This window comes from Adiantum capillus-veneris, chromosome 12 (genome assembly GCF_014529385.1).
Source record: "Adiantum capillus-veneris isolate H3 chromosome 12, ASM1452938v2, whole genome shotgun sequence".
NCBI classification, from domain to species: domain Eukaryota; kingdom Viridiplantae; phylum Streptophyta; class Polypodiopsida; order Polypodiales; family Pteridaceae; genus Adiantum; species Adiantum capillus-veneris.
The window spans coordinates 21,815,251-21,830,423 of record NC_140942.1 but is presented as its reverse complement, the minus strand read 5'-3'; the positions used below and the strand labels follow the sequence as shown (position 1 = coordinate 21,830,423).

The 15,173-nt window shown below is 43.7% G+C and overlaps 1 protein-coding gene across 1 annotated transcript; it reads left to right on the top strand.

Annotated features, from left to right (window-relative positions):
• Window positions 1-569: 569 nt before the first annotated feature.
• LOC147445445 (uncharacterized) lies at window positions 570-14,250 on the top strand. The gene is made up of 6 exons (XM_086526028.1): window positions 570-672; window positions 930-1,004; window positions 13,224-13,266; window positions 13,446-13,522; window positions 13,682-13,747; window positions 13,843-14,250. Exons 2-6 carry the CDS (start codon window positions 933-935, stop codon window positions 13,945-13,947), a joined length of 363 nt encoding a protein of 120 aa, XP_086382154.1. The 5' UTR covers window positions 570-672; window positions 930-932; the 3' UTR covers window positions 13,948-14,250.
• The last annotated feature ends 923 nt before the right edge of the window (window positions 14,251-15,173 follow it).

The window sequence follows — 15,173 nt, the reverse complement described above, 5'->3', positions numbered from 1 at the left end:
ATGGAGTCATACTTGCATGTCGTATCACAAGTCACAAGCAAGCATTTGTCTCGAGATGTCTCTCTGTCTTCCTATCTCTCTTGAACCCATAACGGATGCACCAGCTGGTAGGCTGGTCAGAACCACTAGTATACAATAATTGAAGGGAAAATTACCAAAATACCCCTCTAATTTGTGGAAATTCTCAAATACTCCTCAAATTTCAAAAATTCCCAAAATGCCCTTCAATTTTCTAAAATTTCCAAAATACCCCTTGGTTGTGAGATTAAATGTTTCTAAAAAAGAAAAAAGGTTGTAGCTTTTCATAAGAAGACTGATTGTCTATCTATACAAGATGCTAAAAGTAGAATTTGGGTTGGTTATATAGGTTTTGAAGATGAATTGCTTCATTACTTTTAGACATAATTGCCTTTGTTTTTGTTCGGTAATTTGTAATAAATTATGGGAAGCACTCATAAACGGATCTCAATTGTTAAATCGGAATAAAGATTAAAAAATCTTGAACAATTCAACGAAAATAGATACAATGAAATTTGAGGGGTGTTTTGGGAATTTTCACAAATTAGAGGGGTATTTTGATAATTTTCCCATAATTGAAATGATAACGAGCAGTCGAAGCAGATCGCCATCGCCACGGGCTTGCGGTTTGAGAAAAGATTTTGCCAACACGAGGTTCAACGTTCATTTGCCCCCCCCCCCCCCCCCCCCCCCCCCCTTCTTTCCCTTTCCCCCTCCCCCCCCCCCCCCCCCCACCCCCTCTCCAATCTCTCTCTCTCTCTCTCTCTCTCTCTCTCTCTCTCTCAGGGAAGCAGTTATGGTTTTCGGTTGTAGAGGAGTCGTTCAAGGTTTAATTGATGGTGATCATATAATGAAAGCGTTAACAAGGTTAGGCAATTAATATATTGCAACTGGCTGTGGATTGTATGTAGCTAATGGAGGATCCTGATGAAGCTCAGCGAGAAGCTGATCGACTCCTCGCATCAGCCAAGCTCTTTAAACGCAAGGTGCATATACATTCTCTTCCTTTCTTGCTTGCTTAATTATGTAAAAGCCTTGAAGCATTTTCTTGCTCATTTCAATGCATATAGCCAACACATGCTTTCCCTTTTGTCTTGTGGATAACTGTTATGAGTATATAGCCTGCACTTTCCGTTAAATGTGAACTCGGGCTTTTCCTGCGTATGTTATAATCTTTAGTAGAAAAGAAAGTCACTTAGCATCCAAATGCATAGATTGTCGAGGACATGATTGGTTTGCCTATGTGTGGAAAATGGGCTGCCATATGAGCAAGGGCGCAATGACCAACAGGAAAGATATGTACTGTGCTCTACATGAGAATATATCACTTGGAGAGAAAGCTCTAAGCATGACTTTGCACAAGACCGACGCCAATAAAAACAGATATGTGATGGAGAACATCGTCATGAGGTAGGAAAGGGGAACAACTTGGTGGGCGATGCAAGTGCAATGCCAAGATCCATATACGTAACGAAGTTTCTCAAATTTTTCTACTTAACAAGGATTTTCAAAGTGCCTCAATATTCAAGCCATTATCTTTCTCCTTAGGTTTGTGTTGCTGGATTTTAGAGTCTCTTGAAAATGCCTCACGATTCAAGCCAAGCTCAAGGGCACACAACACGGGAAGTAGTATTACTATGTGCTAATACAAAGATGAGGCTTGCCCTGGCTGATGGTTGTATGCATAAATTGGAAGAAAAAGAACCTCCAGACAAGGGAAAGAAGTGCTGGCGTTCTTTTTTTTTTTTTTTTGCAGAAAAAAGATCCTTCCATTAGTTTATAAAACTACCCAATGGGCTACAAACTGCCCCTGCAACAGAGGGCTACATCAGAATGGAGGGAGACTCTCCCAATGAAAAAACAAGATATATACAAGATGGCTAAATTAGGAGATAGGTGGGGAAACAACCACACTGGTGGTCAGTTGTAACGGACTTGGACACTCCAAGTCAAGAATCTACCGCGACAGCACCAAATAACCACTTCAAAACAGTTCACAGTTCACAATTTTATTCGACATTGGCCTGATGGAGTTCCGTGCCTAGAGATATTGGCCCCAAAGACTGGTGTCCCTTTCGGTATTTCTTTATGTATTAATCTGTGTTCAAAGTACAAGAGTGCGGGTACGCGCTCACACTCAGACTCTGCGTCCAGATGCTCTGAGTTGTGAGTGGCCTACCCACTTATTTAAAGAGTACAAGGGATGCCAAAAGCAGAGCCCCAAAAGCTTCTTTCAAAAGCTGAAAATCAAAATAAAGCAAAGGCTCTTTTCTCTCCCCCTTTCTCCTATTTTAATAGCAAGAACTTTCTCTCTCCCTGGCTGGATTGCGTAGAAAAAGCAATGACCAAAAGCTGGCGCAAGCTTCCGCAATTGACGCCGTAGAACGCGGAGATCCGTACATGCTGCCACGTGTCATCCTTTTCGCCATTTCCGGGTTCTGTGCCGTATTTTGCGGGGGCTGTGGTTCGGCCATGCTACGTCAGCTTTGTATTGTCCACCGGTCAGAGCTTCCCTGAAGGCGCCTTGAGAGTGTGGACCAGCTCCAGCCAAATGTTGCGAATAGTCTCCACTGGTGGGATAGGTCGAGCCTCGAAAGATGCGAAAAGCAACGGACTCTGTCACCAGCGTGTGACTACTATCTATCCTTTTTCTCGATTTCTTTCTTATTATCTATTTACTTTCACTTTTTGGAAACACCCCTCGGGAAATCTAACTGCCCTGCATTGCATAGCTAGTGTGGAATTGTCCAGAGGGAGTCCAAGCCTGAGGGCAAGAGAGCACTAAGGTTGTACAAGGACTATGGTTAGCCAAGTGGGGCCATTGACTAGCCAAAGTGGAATCCTTTGCTACAGAGGCTACATTTCAGTTCTGGATGTGGCCACAATGTACAAAGTAGGTCGGATGACCTAGAAAGATACAATGGCAGCATCTCCTAAAATTTAGGGAATTGCTATTTTGGGACCTGAAAATGTGTTGGCGTCATTACCTCCGGAATGACAAAGGGAACATTTTCTTACTCTGCCGTGAAGTCAACTGGGCAACCGGCTGGGAGATTTTTAGACGGCAACCCCGAAACGGGAAAATGCTTGTAAACGTGCCAAGTGGCACATTCCGGTGCAGTTTCTAATGCAAGAGAGAGTTGGCGCTGAATTTTAAGCTGGGAGAGGCTCATTTGCAGCTTTTGTCACAGGTTAAGAGCTATGGAGTGCTTGCTTTCCCTCTTATGCACAGTGCGGTGCCAGGAGTGATGCCCTGCACGCTACGCACTGCCCTCTCTCTCCCCTTTGGCAGTATGTTATGCCCCTCTAGTGGGCTCTTCATTTGACCAATGTACAGTTGTGTGGGTTCATGTGCGATTGCCGAGGCAAGAGCCTCTTGTACAGGTACTGGATTAGCTAGCGGCTAATCCCCCCGCAGGTACAGGTGAATTCGGAGAGGTTTCACGCCAGAAATCTCGTCCGATTCAAAGGGCAAGTAGCCCTACAGGTGCGGGAGCTCGAGGACTTGCTACGGATGCGACCGGCACGCGAAACGGAGCCCGAAACAGTAAATTACAGCCTGCTGTGTATTTTTGCAGGTTTAGGGTTTTGGCCCTAAACGGACCCTAATACCCCCAGGAGGTTCGGGGACGCAAGGGGACCGCTGTACAGGTGATCTGGCGCATTTTCAGGGCTGAAAACAGAGAATTCAGCGTGCTGCAGATTCTCGCCAGGTTTTGCAAAGTGCCCGTATGCGTCGGGAAAGTCATTTAATGCGTGGGAATACTGACTGTGAAGGGTTCTAGTACAGTTATGCTGCCAAAATCGGGCTGGAACAGTGGAAATTCAGCCGAGTTTGTGCGGGGCAGCTTGTAGGGAACCTCAACGTTTATTCCCTCTTTTTAACAATAAAGAAATACCGAAAGGGGCGCCTAAGTTAGGGGCCAATCTGGTGTCCGTCTACTCATACAGGTGCAATCTAGCAGCCTGTATCCCTCTCCCCGTTGTTGTGTCTTAAAAGTACAGGTAAAATAGACGACTAATAATGGGTGAAAGCTAAATCAAGGTTTGAAGTAAAGTCTACCGCCCTTTTTGGATTGAACAGGCCGGTTTCATGGTTCCATCGACGGGATTAAATCACTTTTTCCCATAGAAGTGAGCCTTGGTCAGTTTTGGGCTTGAAGACACAGGGAATTGCAATTATGGCTGACAGACCAGATGATGTGACTGAAGAGGTTTCCTCTTCATAGGGTCAACAGACACATGAAGTGGGTGAGTCCTCAAGACCACCACAGACAGATGATGATATATTCAGGACCCAGTTAGCTACTGCTGTGGCTATGTTCACACAAGTAATGCAGAATCCGAGGTTTTTAGCCTTTCTGCAACCTCCTGTTCCATCTCAGCAAGTTGGGTCACTGGATCATATTCAAAACCCTGTTAAGGCTCGAGCACAGGTGATTCATACCGCACAGTCAATGGAAACACCTGTACACTTGACGGAGAACATGCAGTCTCCACAACCTATCCCTAAGGTGCAAGAACAGGTGGCTGAGATGCTAGTCTTTCAGGCTGTACCAGTTCAGCCCGCCACCTTTCAGCAGTCTATAGCTGGTTCTAATGGGCAGGGAAGCAACCTACAGGCTATGCAACAGGTCTTCCCACCACCTTCAGTACACCCTGGCTATTTTGGAGGTGGATCGGTATTCCAGAGCATGGCTGGTCATGCACCTGGAAATCAGTTTTACATGCCAGGAACAGTGTTTGGGGGTGCTCAAACGATGATGCCTAACCCCATGTACAGTGTCATGGGTATGCAACCAGGGTTTCAGAGCACTCAGGGCCAATTTGGGATGCCACAGGCAAATTTTGGTATGGCTGGAATTACAAATCAGCAGCCAAATATGGCGTTTCTAGGTCAAGTTAATAGCGGCCAAGGAACACAGATGAACCCTAATAGTGTTCCCATGTTTCAGTCACTTCCATATGACAATTTAACGTCGCTGGAGAGGCCAACTCCATACAAAGAAGGTGGCAAAGGTGTGTCTTTCACGACCTTTACAGGGTTTGATGACAGGAAGAAGACTCTTTCATTCCTCCAGCAGTTTGACAAGGCCTATGCAGGGGGAAATTTTACAGAGGCTTCAAAGGTCCGCAAGGCAGCCACTTTCTTTACAGGGAATGCGGGACAATGGTGGACAACTTTATTGCTTCAAGGGCAAGCTCCGTCCACATGGATTTACTTCAAGCAGATTTTTGCAGCAGCATGGTTATCTGATGACTTTGAAGCAGATGTCATGACAGAATGGCACCAACTAAATGCTGCCACTTGCAGAAATATGGATGATTACAATCGGAAGTTTTGGAAAGCTCTACTTCAGTAACTTCCTATAGGTTTGTGCCATTGACAGAACAGATTGAAAAATACTGTTGTGGCCTACCTAAAGGATTGAGAAAGTACTGTACGAAGACAAAAGTCACTACTTTGACGCAGCTCATCGAGGTAGCAAACACTGGCAATGGTTTGCTCAAGGGAGAAGATTGTGAATTTAACACTGGCGTCAAGGCAGGATCAGGCAAGAAAAATTCAGCCAAGAAGCACGTTCCCAATGAGGCTCCTAAAGGGACTCAGGAGTCAGCCAACGCAGGGAAAAACAAAGCTACAGCTGAATCAGAAAAAGGACCAGCAAAGAAATGGAAAAGACGTTTTCCTCGCAAGTCAGAAGAGCAAAAGAAAGTCCTGAGGACAGAAAACAAATGCTTTATATGTGAGCAGCCTGGCCACATTGCTTACAACTGTCCTACAAAGAAAAGGCCAGCTGATTCTGAAGACAAGGAGGACAGGAAAGGAAAGAAGCCCATGGCTGGTCTAGTGCCAGATATGGTGGGCGACAAGCCAAATTTAGATGCAAGTGAGCTTTGCAGAGCATGGGGAAAGGTCAGGGATCAAACAGTGCTTATCTTCTTTGATCCAGGTGCCAAAGCCAACTTTATTTCCCCAGAATTGGCTTCAAAGTTGGGAATCAGACCTGAAGAGATGGGGTATACAGCAGAGGCAGGTTTGGCATGTCCTGGCCATACAGAGGCTGTGACACCCATCATTGGAAAGTTGCGTCTACATATCCAGTCCTATGTAGATGCTGAAGAATTTTACATCATGCCACTGGACGGATGTGATGTGTTGTTAGGTATTCCTTGGTTGTTTCGTGTACAAGGAATCATGGATGCCTACAACAAAAAGATCACTGTACAAAGCAGGGGAAAGACTCACATTCTGGATGTAAAGCTTAAAGGGGAGTCTATTCCTACTGTATCAGCTTCTGCTATTACTTCGGTAATGAAAAAGCATCTTTCTGCGTACTTGGTTTTTGCACGTGAAGTGTCAGATTGTGATGAATCAAATTTATCTGTGTTAGATAAAGAAAGGTCAATGTTTTTACAACAGTATAGTGACTGTTTTTCCGATTCATTACCGTCTCAATCACCGCCAGAGAGACCCGAGGACCATGCGATAGATTTGGTGCCAGGCAGTAGCCCACCAAATAAGCCTCCGTACAGGGTTAGTCCGGCTCCGCAGAAAGAGATAATGGGCCAAGTACAGGAGCTGTTACAAAAGGGGCTGATTCAGCCCAGTTCATCTCCATTCTGTTCTCCAGTGTTGTTGGTACAGAAAAAGGATGGCTCATGGCATATGTGCATCGACTACCGTGCAGTGAACAAGAATACCATCAAGAATAGGTTCCCTATACCTAGAATTGATGATATTATGGATAAATTAGAAGCAGCAGCTATGTTTAGCAGGATAGATCTAAAGAGTGGGTACCATCAGATCCGCATTAGATCAGAGGATGTGCACAAGACTGCTTTTAGAACAACGTTTGGCCTTTACGAATTTTTAGTGATGCCCTTTGGTCTCACAAATGCTCCTGCTACGTTCAATAGGATGATGGACAGAATTTTCCGTCCACACCAGCAGTTTGTTGGTACATTCTTTGATGACATGATAGTCTACTCAAAGAATGAAGAGGAGCATAGGCATCACTTGGCCATTGTGTTCAACGAGCTACGCAGTCATAGGTTGCTCATCAATGCAAAGAAAAGTGAGTTTTTTTTGGAAGAGATTCACTTTCTGGGACACATTGTCTCAAAGGATGGTGTCAGAATGGATCCTGCAAAAGTTGAAGCGATCAAGTCATGGCCAAATTTGAAGACGGTGCATGATGTCCGAAGCTTTTTGGGACTATGCTCCTATTACAGAAGGTTTATCCGAAATTTCGCTGAGATTGCTTCACCTTTACATGCTCTTCAAAAGAAGGCAATCACCTTTAGATGGACACAGAAAGAGATTTCAGCTTTTAATCTCTTAAAGGAAAAGATGACTTCGGATCCAGTCATTGTGTTGCCAGATCTTAGGAAGTCATTTGTGGTCCAGTGTGACGCCTGTGGTAGTAGCATTGGTGCAGTGCTAATGCAAGATGGCAGGGTAGTAGCCTATGAGAGCAGAATTTTGCAAGGGCCAGAGATGACCATGCAGGTCTATGAGAAAGAGTTACTGGCTGTGATTCATGCCCTCTTAAGTTGGAAACACTACCTGCTAGGTGCAGATTTCGTTGTCCAAACGGATCATCAGACCTTGCGATACTTCTTGACACAAACAAAGTTATCTGAGAAGCATATGCGATGGGCAAATATCTTGTCCATGTTCCATTTTCAGATTGTGCATGTGGAAGGCAAGAAGAACGTTGTGGCTGATGCCTTGTCAAGGAAGCCACAAATTTCAGCTGTGTCGATTCCTTATCATCATGAACTTGATGATATGAGAGAACAGTATGCAAATGATGAAGATTTTGCAAGGGTCTTCAGCAACTAATGGATGGACAACGTCATGAACACTATCTTCTTAAAGACGGGTTCATGATGATGCATGGCAGATTGTGTGTCACAAAGCCATTGCGACGCAAAGTTATGGAAGAGAGTCATGTCCCACCGTATGCAGGGCATCGTGGTATCGATGCTACAGTTAAAGCGGTTGAGACATTCTTCTATTGGCCTACATTGAGAAGGGTTGTGGATGCCTTTGTGCGAGAATGCCTAATATGCCAAAAGGTCAAGTTTGACAGGCAAAAGGCACCAGGGTTATTGCAACCACTACCTATTCCAGATAAACCATGGGAAAGTATTGCTATGGATTTTATCTTTGATCTTCCGAGAACGCAGACAGGAAACGATGGTATTTGGACCATTATTTGCAGATTCAGCAAACAGGCTCATTTTATTCCTGTCAGGAAGAAGATAAAGCCAGATCAGATGGCACGTTTGTTTATGAGCAATATTTTCAAGTATCATGGCATGCCACAGTCGATTGTTAGCGACCGTGATCCACGCATGACAAGTTTGTTCTGGAGAGGCTTGTTTGAGAATATGGGCACCACGCTCAAATTCTCTTCGCCATTTCATCCTCAAACAGATGGGCAGTCCGAAGAGGCAAATTCTACTGTCCTAGATCTGCTGAAGTGCTATGTGTCAGAGCATAAAGGAAAGTGGGAGCAGTATTTGCCATTGGTGGAGTATGCATAGAATAATACAGTGCATTCATCAACTGGCAAGGCACCCTTTGAGATAGTTGAAGGTGGCAAGAAAGTTCCTCCCATACTGCATACAAAGGACAAGATATTTGAAGCAGATAAATATGTTCAGGACATGGATGAAATGTACAAGAAGGTCAAAGTGGCCTTAGAAAAGACTCAGGCAAAGCAAAAGAAAGCAGCTGATCGTCACCGTCGTGAAGTGGTATATTCACTTGGTGATTGGGTGCTTTTACGCTTTGAAAAGGCAAGGTTAAAGAAGATGAAGGGCAAGGAAAGACTGTTTCCAAAGCTCAGCATGCATTACTATGGCCCTTTTCAAGTGTGCGACATAATCAGTGATGTTGCATATAGGCTGAAATTGCCTGACAGTTGGAAGATTCACAATGCGTTTCATGTGAGTCTTCTCAGACCCTATGTGGGTGATGTGCCAGAAGATATGCCAACTGAAGATCAGCCGGAAGTCGAGGAACTTGACGAGATCTTGGTCCCTGAACAGATTTTGGCACACAAAGAAAGGAAAGTGAAAGGCAAGGTTGCTAGGCGTTACTTAGTAAAGTTCAGAAACTATCCACCAATGGATGCTAAGTGGATGGAAGAAGGTGAACTTGCAGAGTCACCAACTGTGTTATCACTTTACCTGGAAGCCTTCGATTTGCAACCTACCTTGACCCCTTCAGTTTCAAAGCTAAATGGATTGTCAGTGTGACAATGGCTTCTGAAACAAATGATGTACATGGTATTTAAAGTGAGCTCAAATGAAATACCTGTTACATGAATGTTAGAGCTGTACAGATTGTCAGTTTGGCAATTGCTCTTATGGAATGTCCAAAAGTTTGGTTAGTGCTATAGAAGTGAGTGTTTCTTGTCAGTTTGTCAAGGATACAGTGATTGCTTCTATTGAAGAGTACATGTGTAACTGCATTCTTAAACTGTCGGTTTGGGTATGCTCAAAAGTGTTATGGGATCCAACGTGTACTATAAGACAGCGGCAAAATGTGCAGCTACCATTTTGTCATTGGAAAGTTAGTGACTCAAAGCAATGGCAGAGTGCGCAGCTACCACTATGTCATTGGGACAGGGTTCACACGCAGGCAATACATGAGTCGACGAGGTGTTGAATACACCAGGGTTGACAATGAGCATGTATGTGTCGTATATGTGTCGACACGTGTTGAATACATCAGTGTTGACAGTAAGCATGTACGACATAGATGCAAACGAGGACGTTTGAGATTTCAAGAGGGGGGTATGTCACCAGCGTGTGACTACTATCTATCCTTTTTCTTGATTTCTTTCTTATTATCTATTTACTTTCACTTTTTGGAAACACCCCTCGGGAAATCTAACTGCCCTGCATTGCATAGCTAGTGTGGAATTGTCCAGAGGGAGTCCAAGCCTGAGGGCAAGAGAGCACTAAGATTGGACAAGGACTATGGTTAGCCAAGTGGGGCCATTGACTAGCCAAAGTGGAATCCTTTGCTACAGAGGCTACATTTCAGTTCTGGATGTGGCCACAATGTACAAAGAGGGTCGGATGACCTAGAAAGATACAATGGCAGCATCTCCTAAAATTTAGGGAATTGCTATTTTGGGACCTGAAAATGTGTTGGCGTCATTACCTCCGGAATGACAAAGGGAACATTTTCTTACTCTGCCGTGAAGTCAACTGGGCAACCGGCTGGGAGATTTTTAGACGGCAACCCCGAAACGGGAAAATGCTTGTAAATGTGCCAAGTGGCACATTCCGGTGCAGTTTCTAATGCAAGAGAGAGTTGGCGCTGAATTTTAAGCTGGGAGAGGCTCATTTGCAGCTTTTGTCACAGGTTAAGAGCTATGGAGTGCTTGCTTTCCCTCTTATGCACAGTGCGGTGCCAGGAGTGATGCCTTGCACGCTACGCACTGCCCTCTCTCTCCCCTTTGGCAGTATGTTATGCCCCTCTAGTGGGCTCTTCATTTGACCAATGTACAGTTGTGTGGGTTCATGCGCGATTGCCGAGGCAAGAGCCTCTTGTACAGGTACTGGATTAGCTAGCTGCTAATCCCCCCGCAGGTACAGGTGAATTCGGAGAGGTTTCACGCCAGAAATCTCGTCCGATTCAAAGGGCAAGTAGCCCTACAGGTGCGGGAGCTCGAGGACTTGCTACGGATGCGACCGGCACGCGAAACGGAGCCCGAAACAGTAAATTACAGCCTGCTGTGTATTTTTGCAGGTTTAGGGTTTTGGCCCTAAACGGACCCTAATACCCCCAGGAGGTTCGGGGACGCAAGGGGACCGTTGTACAGGTGATCTGGCGCATTTTCAGGGCTGAAAACAGAGAATTCAGCGTGCTGTAGATTCTCGCTAGGTTTTGCAAAGTGCCCGTATGCGTCGGGAAAGTCATTTAATGCGTGGGAATACTGACTGTGAAGGGTTCTAGTACAGTTATGTTGCCGAAATCGGGCTGGAACAGTGGAAATTCAGCCGAGTTTGTGCGGGGCAGCTTGTAGGGAACCTCAACGTTTATTCCCTCTTTTTAACAATAAAGAAATACCGAAAGGGGCGCCTAAGTTAGGGGCCAATCTGGTGTCCGTCTACTCATACAGGTGCAATCTAGCAGCCTGCATCCCTCTCCCCTTTGTTGTGTCTTGAAAGTACAGGTAAAATAGACGACTAATAATGGGTGAAAGCTAAATCAAGGTTTGAAGTAAAGTCTACCGCCCTTTTTGGATTGAACAGGCCGGTTTCAGACTCTCTAAAGGCACCACAATGTTAGGCCGCATATGAGCTCCCAACAATACTCTCTATCACTACTCCACTCTCGAGGGATGAGCTCTGTGCAGGCTGAAGTGTACTCTGTATCACAATCATCCTGCTGACTGAAGCCATCTCGAAACGAAGTGCTGGGCCCAATGAGTGTGGACCAGGCAGCAACACCCCAAGTGGCTAGTGTACTGTCTGGCTGAAGAGAGCGCAGGCATCAGTGGCAGGATCCGAAGCCAAACCTGTTGTGCCATGGGGCAGTCCAACAGACAATGTCGTTGAGTCTCTAGTGCCATTTCCGAAAGTGACCTGTTTTTCCTCTCAGCAACACCATTTTTGCGGAGGCGTATAAGGCACTGTACGTTGGTGTTTTATCCCACGACACTAGCCATAAATGCATTAAATTCATAAGACATATACTCCCCCCCCCCCCGATCAGAACAGAAGGTGCCCATAGTACATTTCAAGACATTTTCAGCCATAGCCAAAAATTGTTTGAAGCACGTAAATACTTCGGACTTCCCTTTAAGCGGATATACCCATGCATGGCTGGAGTAATCATCAATAAAAGTCACGAAGTAAAGGTAATTGCCCAAGGATGGAGTTTGCATGGGCCCACAAACATCATTATGCACAAGCTGCAACCTGCATGTGGCCCTAACTGAACCATCCTTTGGAAACTTAGAACGTTGCATCTTACCCAAAATACAGCCTTCCAGACATGTTTCACAGGTGCTTCGGAGACGGCATAGAAGCAACCATATCAGATTTCTGCAAACGCAGCAAGTTGACAAAATTTAGATGACCAAAACGTGCATGCCAAAGTCTTGCATCTGAAATAGCCTTTGAATCCAGAACTGCATTTGCAAAATTCTGCCCACACTTGTCATACAAAGTGAGTTTATAGAGCCCGCGGCATAAAATGCCAGATGCAACAATTTCATCACCAAAACTGAGATCATGTATTGTACATCTGTCATCCACAAATTTGACTACAAGACCAAGTCTAGCAAGTGCAGATACAGATAAAAGGTTCTTCGTGATCCCAGGTACATAAAGTGAATCAACAAAGCGTGAAAGAACTGCCATTTGTAGCAGTAAGCACAATCTTTCCAACTCCCTGAACCGGATAAGAGTCATTGTTGGCACAAGTAACTGAATTCCCATGAGGGACAGACTCAAGAGAGGTGAACAAATCACGATGTGAGGTAATGTGCTTTGTAGCACTACTGTCAAAATCCCACACATGTGAATCTGGAGCAACTGGCATGCATGCATCATGGGTAGTAGGATTATATGTACACTCTGCACGAAAAGCCCATTCTGCATCAACATCAGCATCAGCATCACAGTCTCCTTTCACAGAAGACTCAACAATAGTTGCATTAGTAGTGGAACCACTAATCCATGCATTTTGAACAAACTTTCTGCAAAGATAGATAGTCTTGGATGGTCTAGTGTTGGGCACTTGAGTTCTTTAGAAAACGGACTGTAGTTAAAAATGTCAGAAACTCGATATGCACCCTTCTATGCCCATTGCGCGCGCGCACGCACCTGCTTGCATTTTAGCATTGATGACGATGGTGAGGGACTGTCTTTAGTATTTAGTTAATAATATGCATAATGGAACTGCTGGTGTGAAGGTGGGCTTTTCTTTGAATCACTTGGGTGCTCGGCTTCAAGCTAAATTTCGCGCAGTCCCGTCGAACAGGAACCTCAAATTAGGAGCAAAAACACCTTGTCACGTGCTTGATGAAACGGAAAGAGCAATTTAGGTTGGGGTGCAAAATAGTTCTGTGATGCTAGGTCTCTCTGTAGGTCTTATCTGTTGGCTGATGACTGGATGGTTTCTTTTTAGAGTACTTTGTTTATTGTCATTGATTTGTTCTCTTTTGCAGTATGAGGTGGAGGAGACATTCAAGAGGGTGGGTTCTCATAAAGGTATGCCGTACATGGTCTGTGACATATGGCCTTCATGTGAATTCATAAATGTAGGTGTAATCAATAATTTTTGCATTGTGGTTATAGAATACTTCCAACAATCGATAGCTTTTTGCTTAGTGTTGGAGCCAGGCTGAGTCCCCTTAGGTGCTAATCTTGTGACTTATGGGATGATGTAGGTGTCCTCGGGACTATGATTATGTCATCCATGGGGATTCCTATTAAGAGCACAATGGATGCTCCAACGACAATGAAGGTATTTTGCTTCCGTGTTTGGTTCTGTTAAAATCTCGTTGTATGCTACATAAGGCAGATGCTTTGCCAGATATTTATTTTTCTTTTTGTCTTGTATTTTTTGAACAAATGTGGTCATGATAAACATTGCTAACTGGGTTAGACTCTTTTGAATGCTTAGCATGCAGTCTTCTTAGGTCCCCTTGCAGCTAAGGCAAAACATATGTTACATTCTATAGACGCTTCGGTGAGTTGTTAATTGAGGTGTTGCTTAACAGCCAACATGTATTTTATGTGTGTGACAAGGCTAACAATTTATGATCAATTTTCTTTTGATATCAGCAAGAGTTGACACTATTGCGAGCACGAAGTATTGATCGAGAAGTGATAATTGTGCCAAAAGATGATTTTGTGGTTATTATTCTACAGAAAGTTTCTAACAAGTGACATGTTATGCTAGTGGCCTCATCATTCAGACTAGGTGGTTAACATAAAAGAGGACATTATGAAATATTGCTTTCCTTGTCAGTAGAAATGAACCTTGTGAAATTTGTCATATATTGGATGGACGTACAATGTCCTATTATCCATAATTCGCAGATTACATCGACAATGTAATTAGAGAGGTCTATAAGGGTCGTAAACATAAAATTTTAGCTAGTATCTTTAAAAAAAAAAAGCCAAAATTTTCACTATATTGGCATTACATTCCTTTCACTAGTATTTCATTTGACTCATTTTTGGTTGTCCAAAATAAGTAGGCTATCCTTTACTCAGTAACTCCATTAGCCCTTGAGTAACTCTCATTTGACTCGTTTTTGGTTGTATCCTTCACTCAGTTAAAACAACATTATGGGAGTAGAGCCAAAGACATAGTTACATCACATTTGTCATTGTCCGGATGACAAAGTTTGGTGCACTTGTATATAGTTTATTTTTTTAGATTCACAAATTTAAGCTTGTAATGATCTTGTATCACAGGGGTGTGTTAGACATAAAGCACCGACACCCACACCCAACCCCCCCCCACACACACACACACATCGAGTGCATATCTTCTATCGTAAACGTGCCTTGCTAGCTATCCATGCAATTTTTGTACAATAAAGAGTCATTGAAATTTTGGTTTTCTTAAAAAGATGTAGCAAGTGACAAATCCAATATTGCACATAATTTAACATACTCGGAACTTTATAGACTTGATTTAACACATTTGGGAATGAAGGCTTTAACTTCTTTTGTAAATATATGGATTGCACGTTTAAAACAATTGCACCTCGGTATCATGCTTCAAAAACATAGGCCAATTTAGCTCATTGATGAGTACCAAATGCATGAATGGAGCATACTCGTCAAATTCAATTCTATCTATTGTTGCTATGGTTGAATAATTGGTAGAATTCAATGTATACTTGTGTGTTAATTGTTTTGACTTCACTATCACATAGTTGTGCCTAGCTATTTTCTTACCATAGAAGTGAAGCTTATCCCAACTTATAGGACATTGAGACGTCTCTGGATAATATTTTCATAGCCTTAATAGTTTTTTTTCAGGCTTTGACTTTCTTGAGCTCCAATTTGATCTATTTTACTCACTGGCTCAACCTATTGAATCACACGATACAAAAGTGAGACAATTGCACTTGTGGTTGGTATCCTGTTCTTTACCACTA

Coding starts and splice junctions, on each gene's coding strand:
- LOC147445445 (XM_086526028.1), top strand. CDS start 933: ATGGAGGATCCTGATGAAGCTCAGCGAGAAGCTGATCGACTCCTCGCA. Junction 13,267..13,445: donor GAGGGTGGGTTCTCATAAAG/GTATGCCGTACA, acceptor GGGATGATGTAG/GTGTCCTCGGGACTATGATT. Junction 13,523..13,681: donor ATGCTCCAACGACAATGAAG/GTATTTTGCTTC, acceptor TTGAATGCTTAG/CATGCAGTCTTCTTAGGTCC.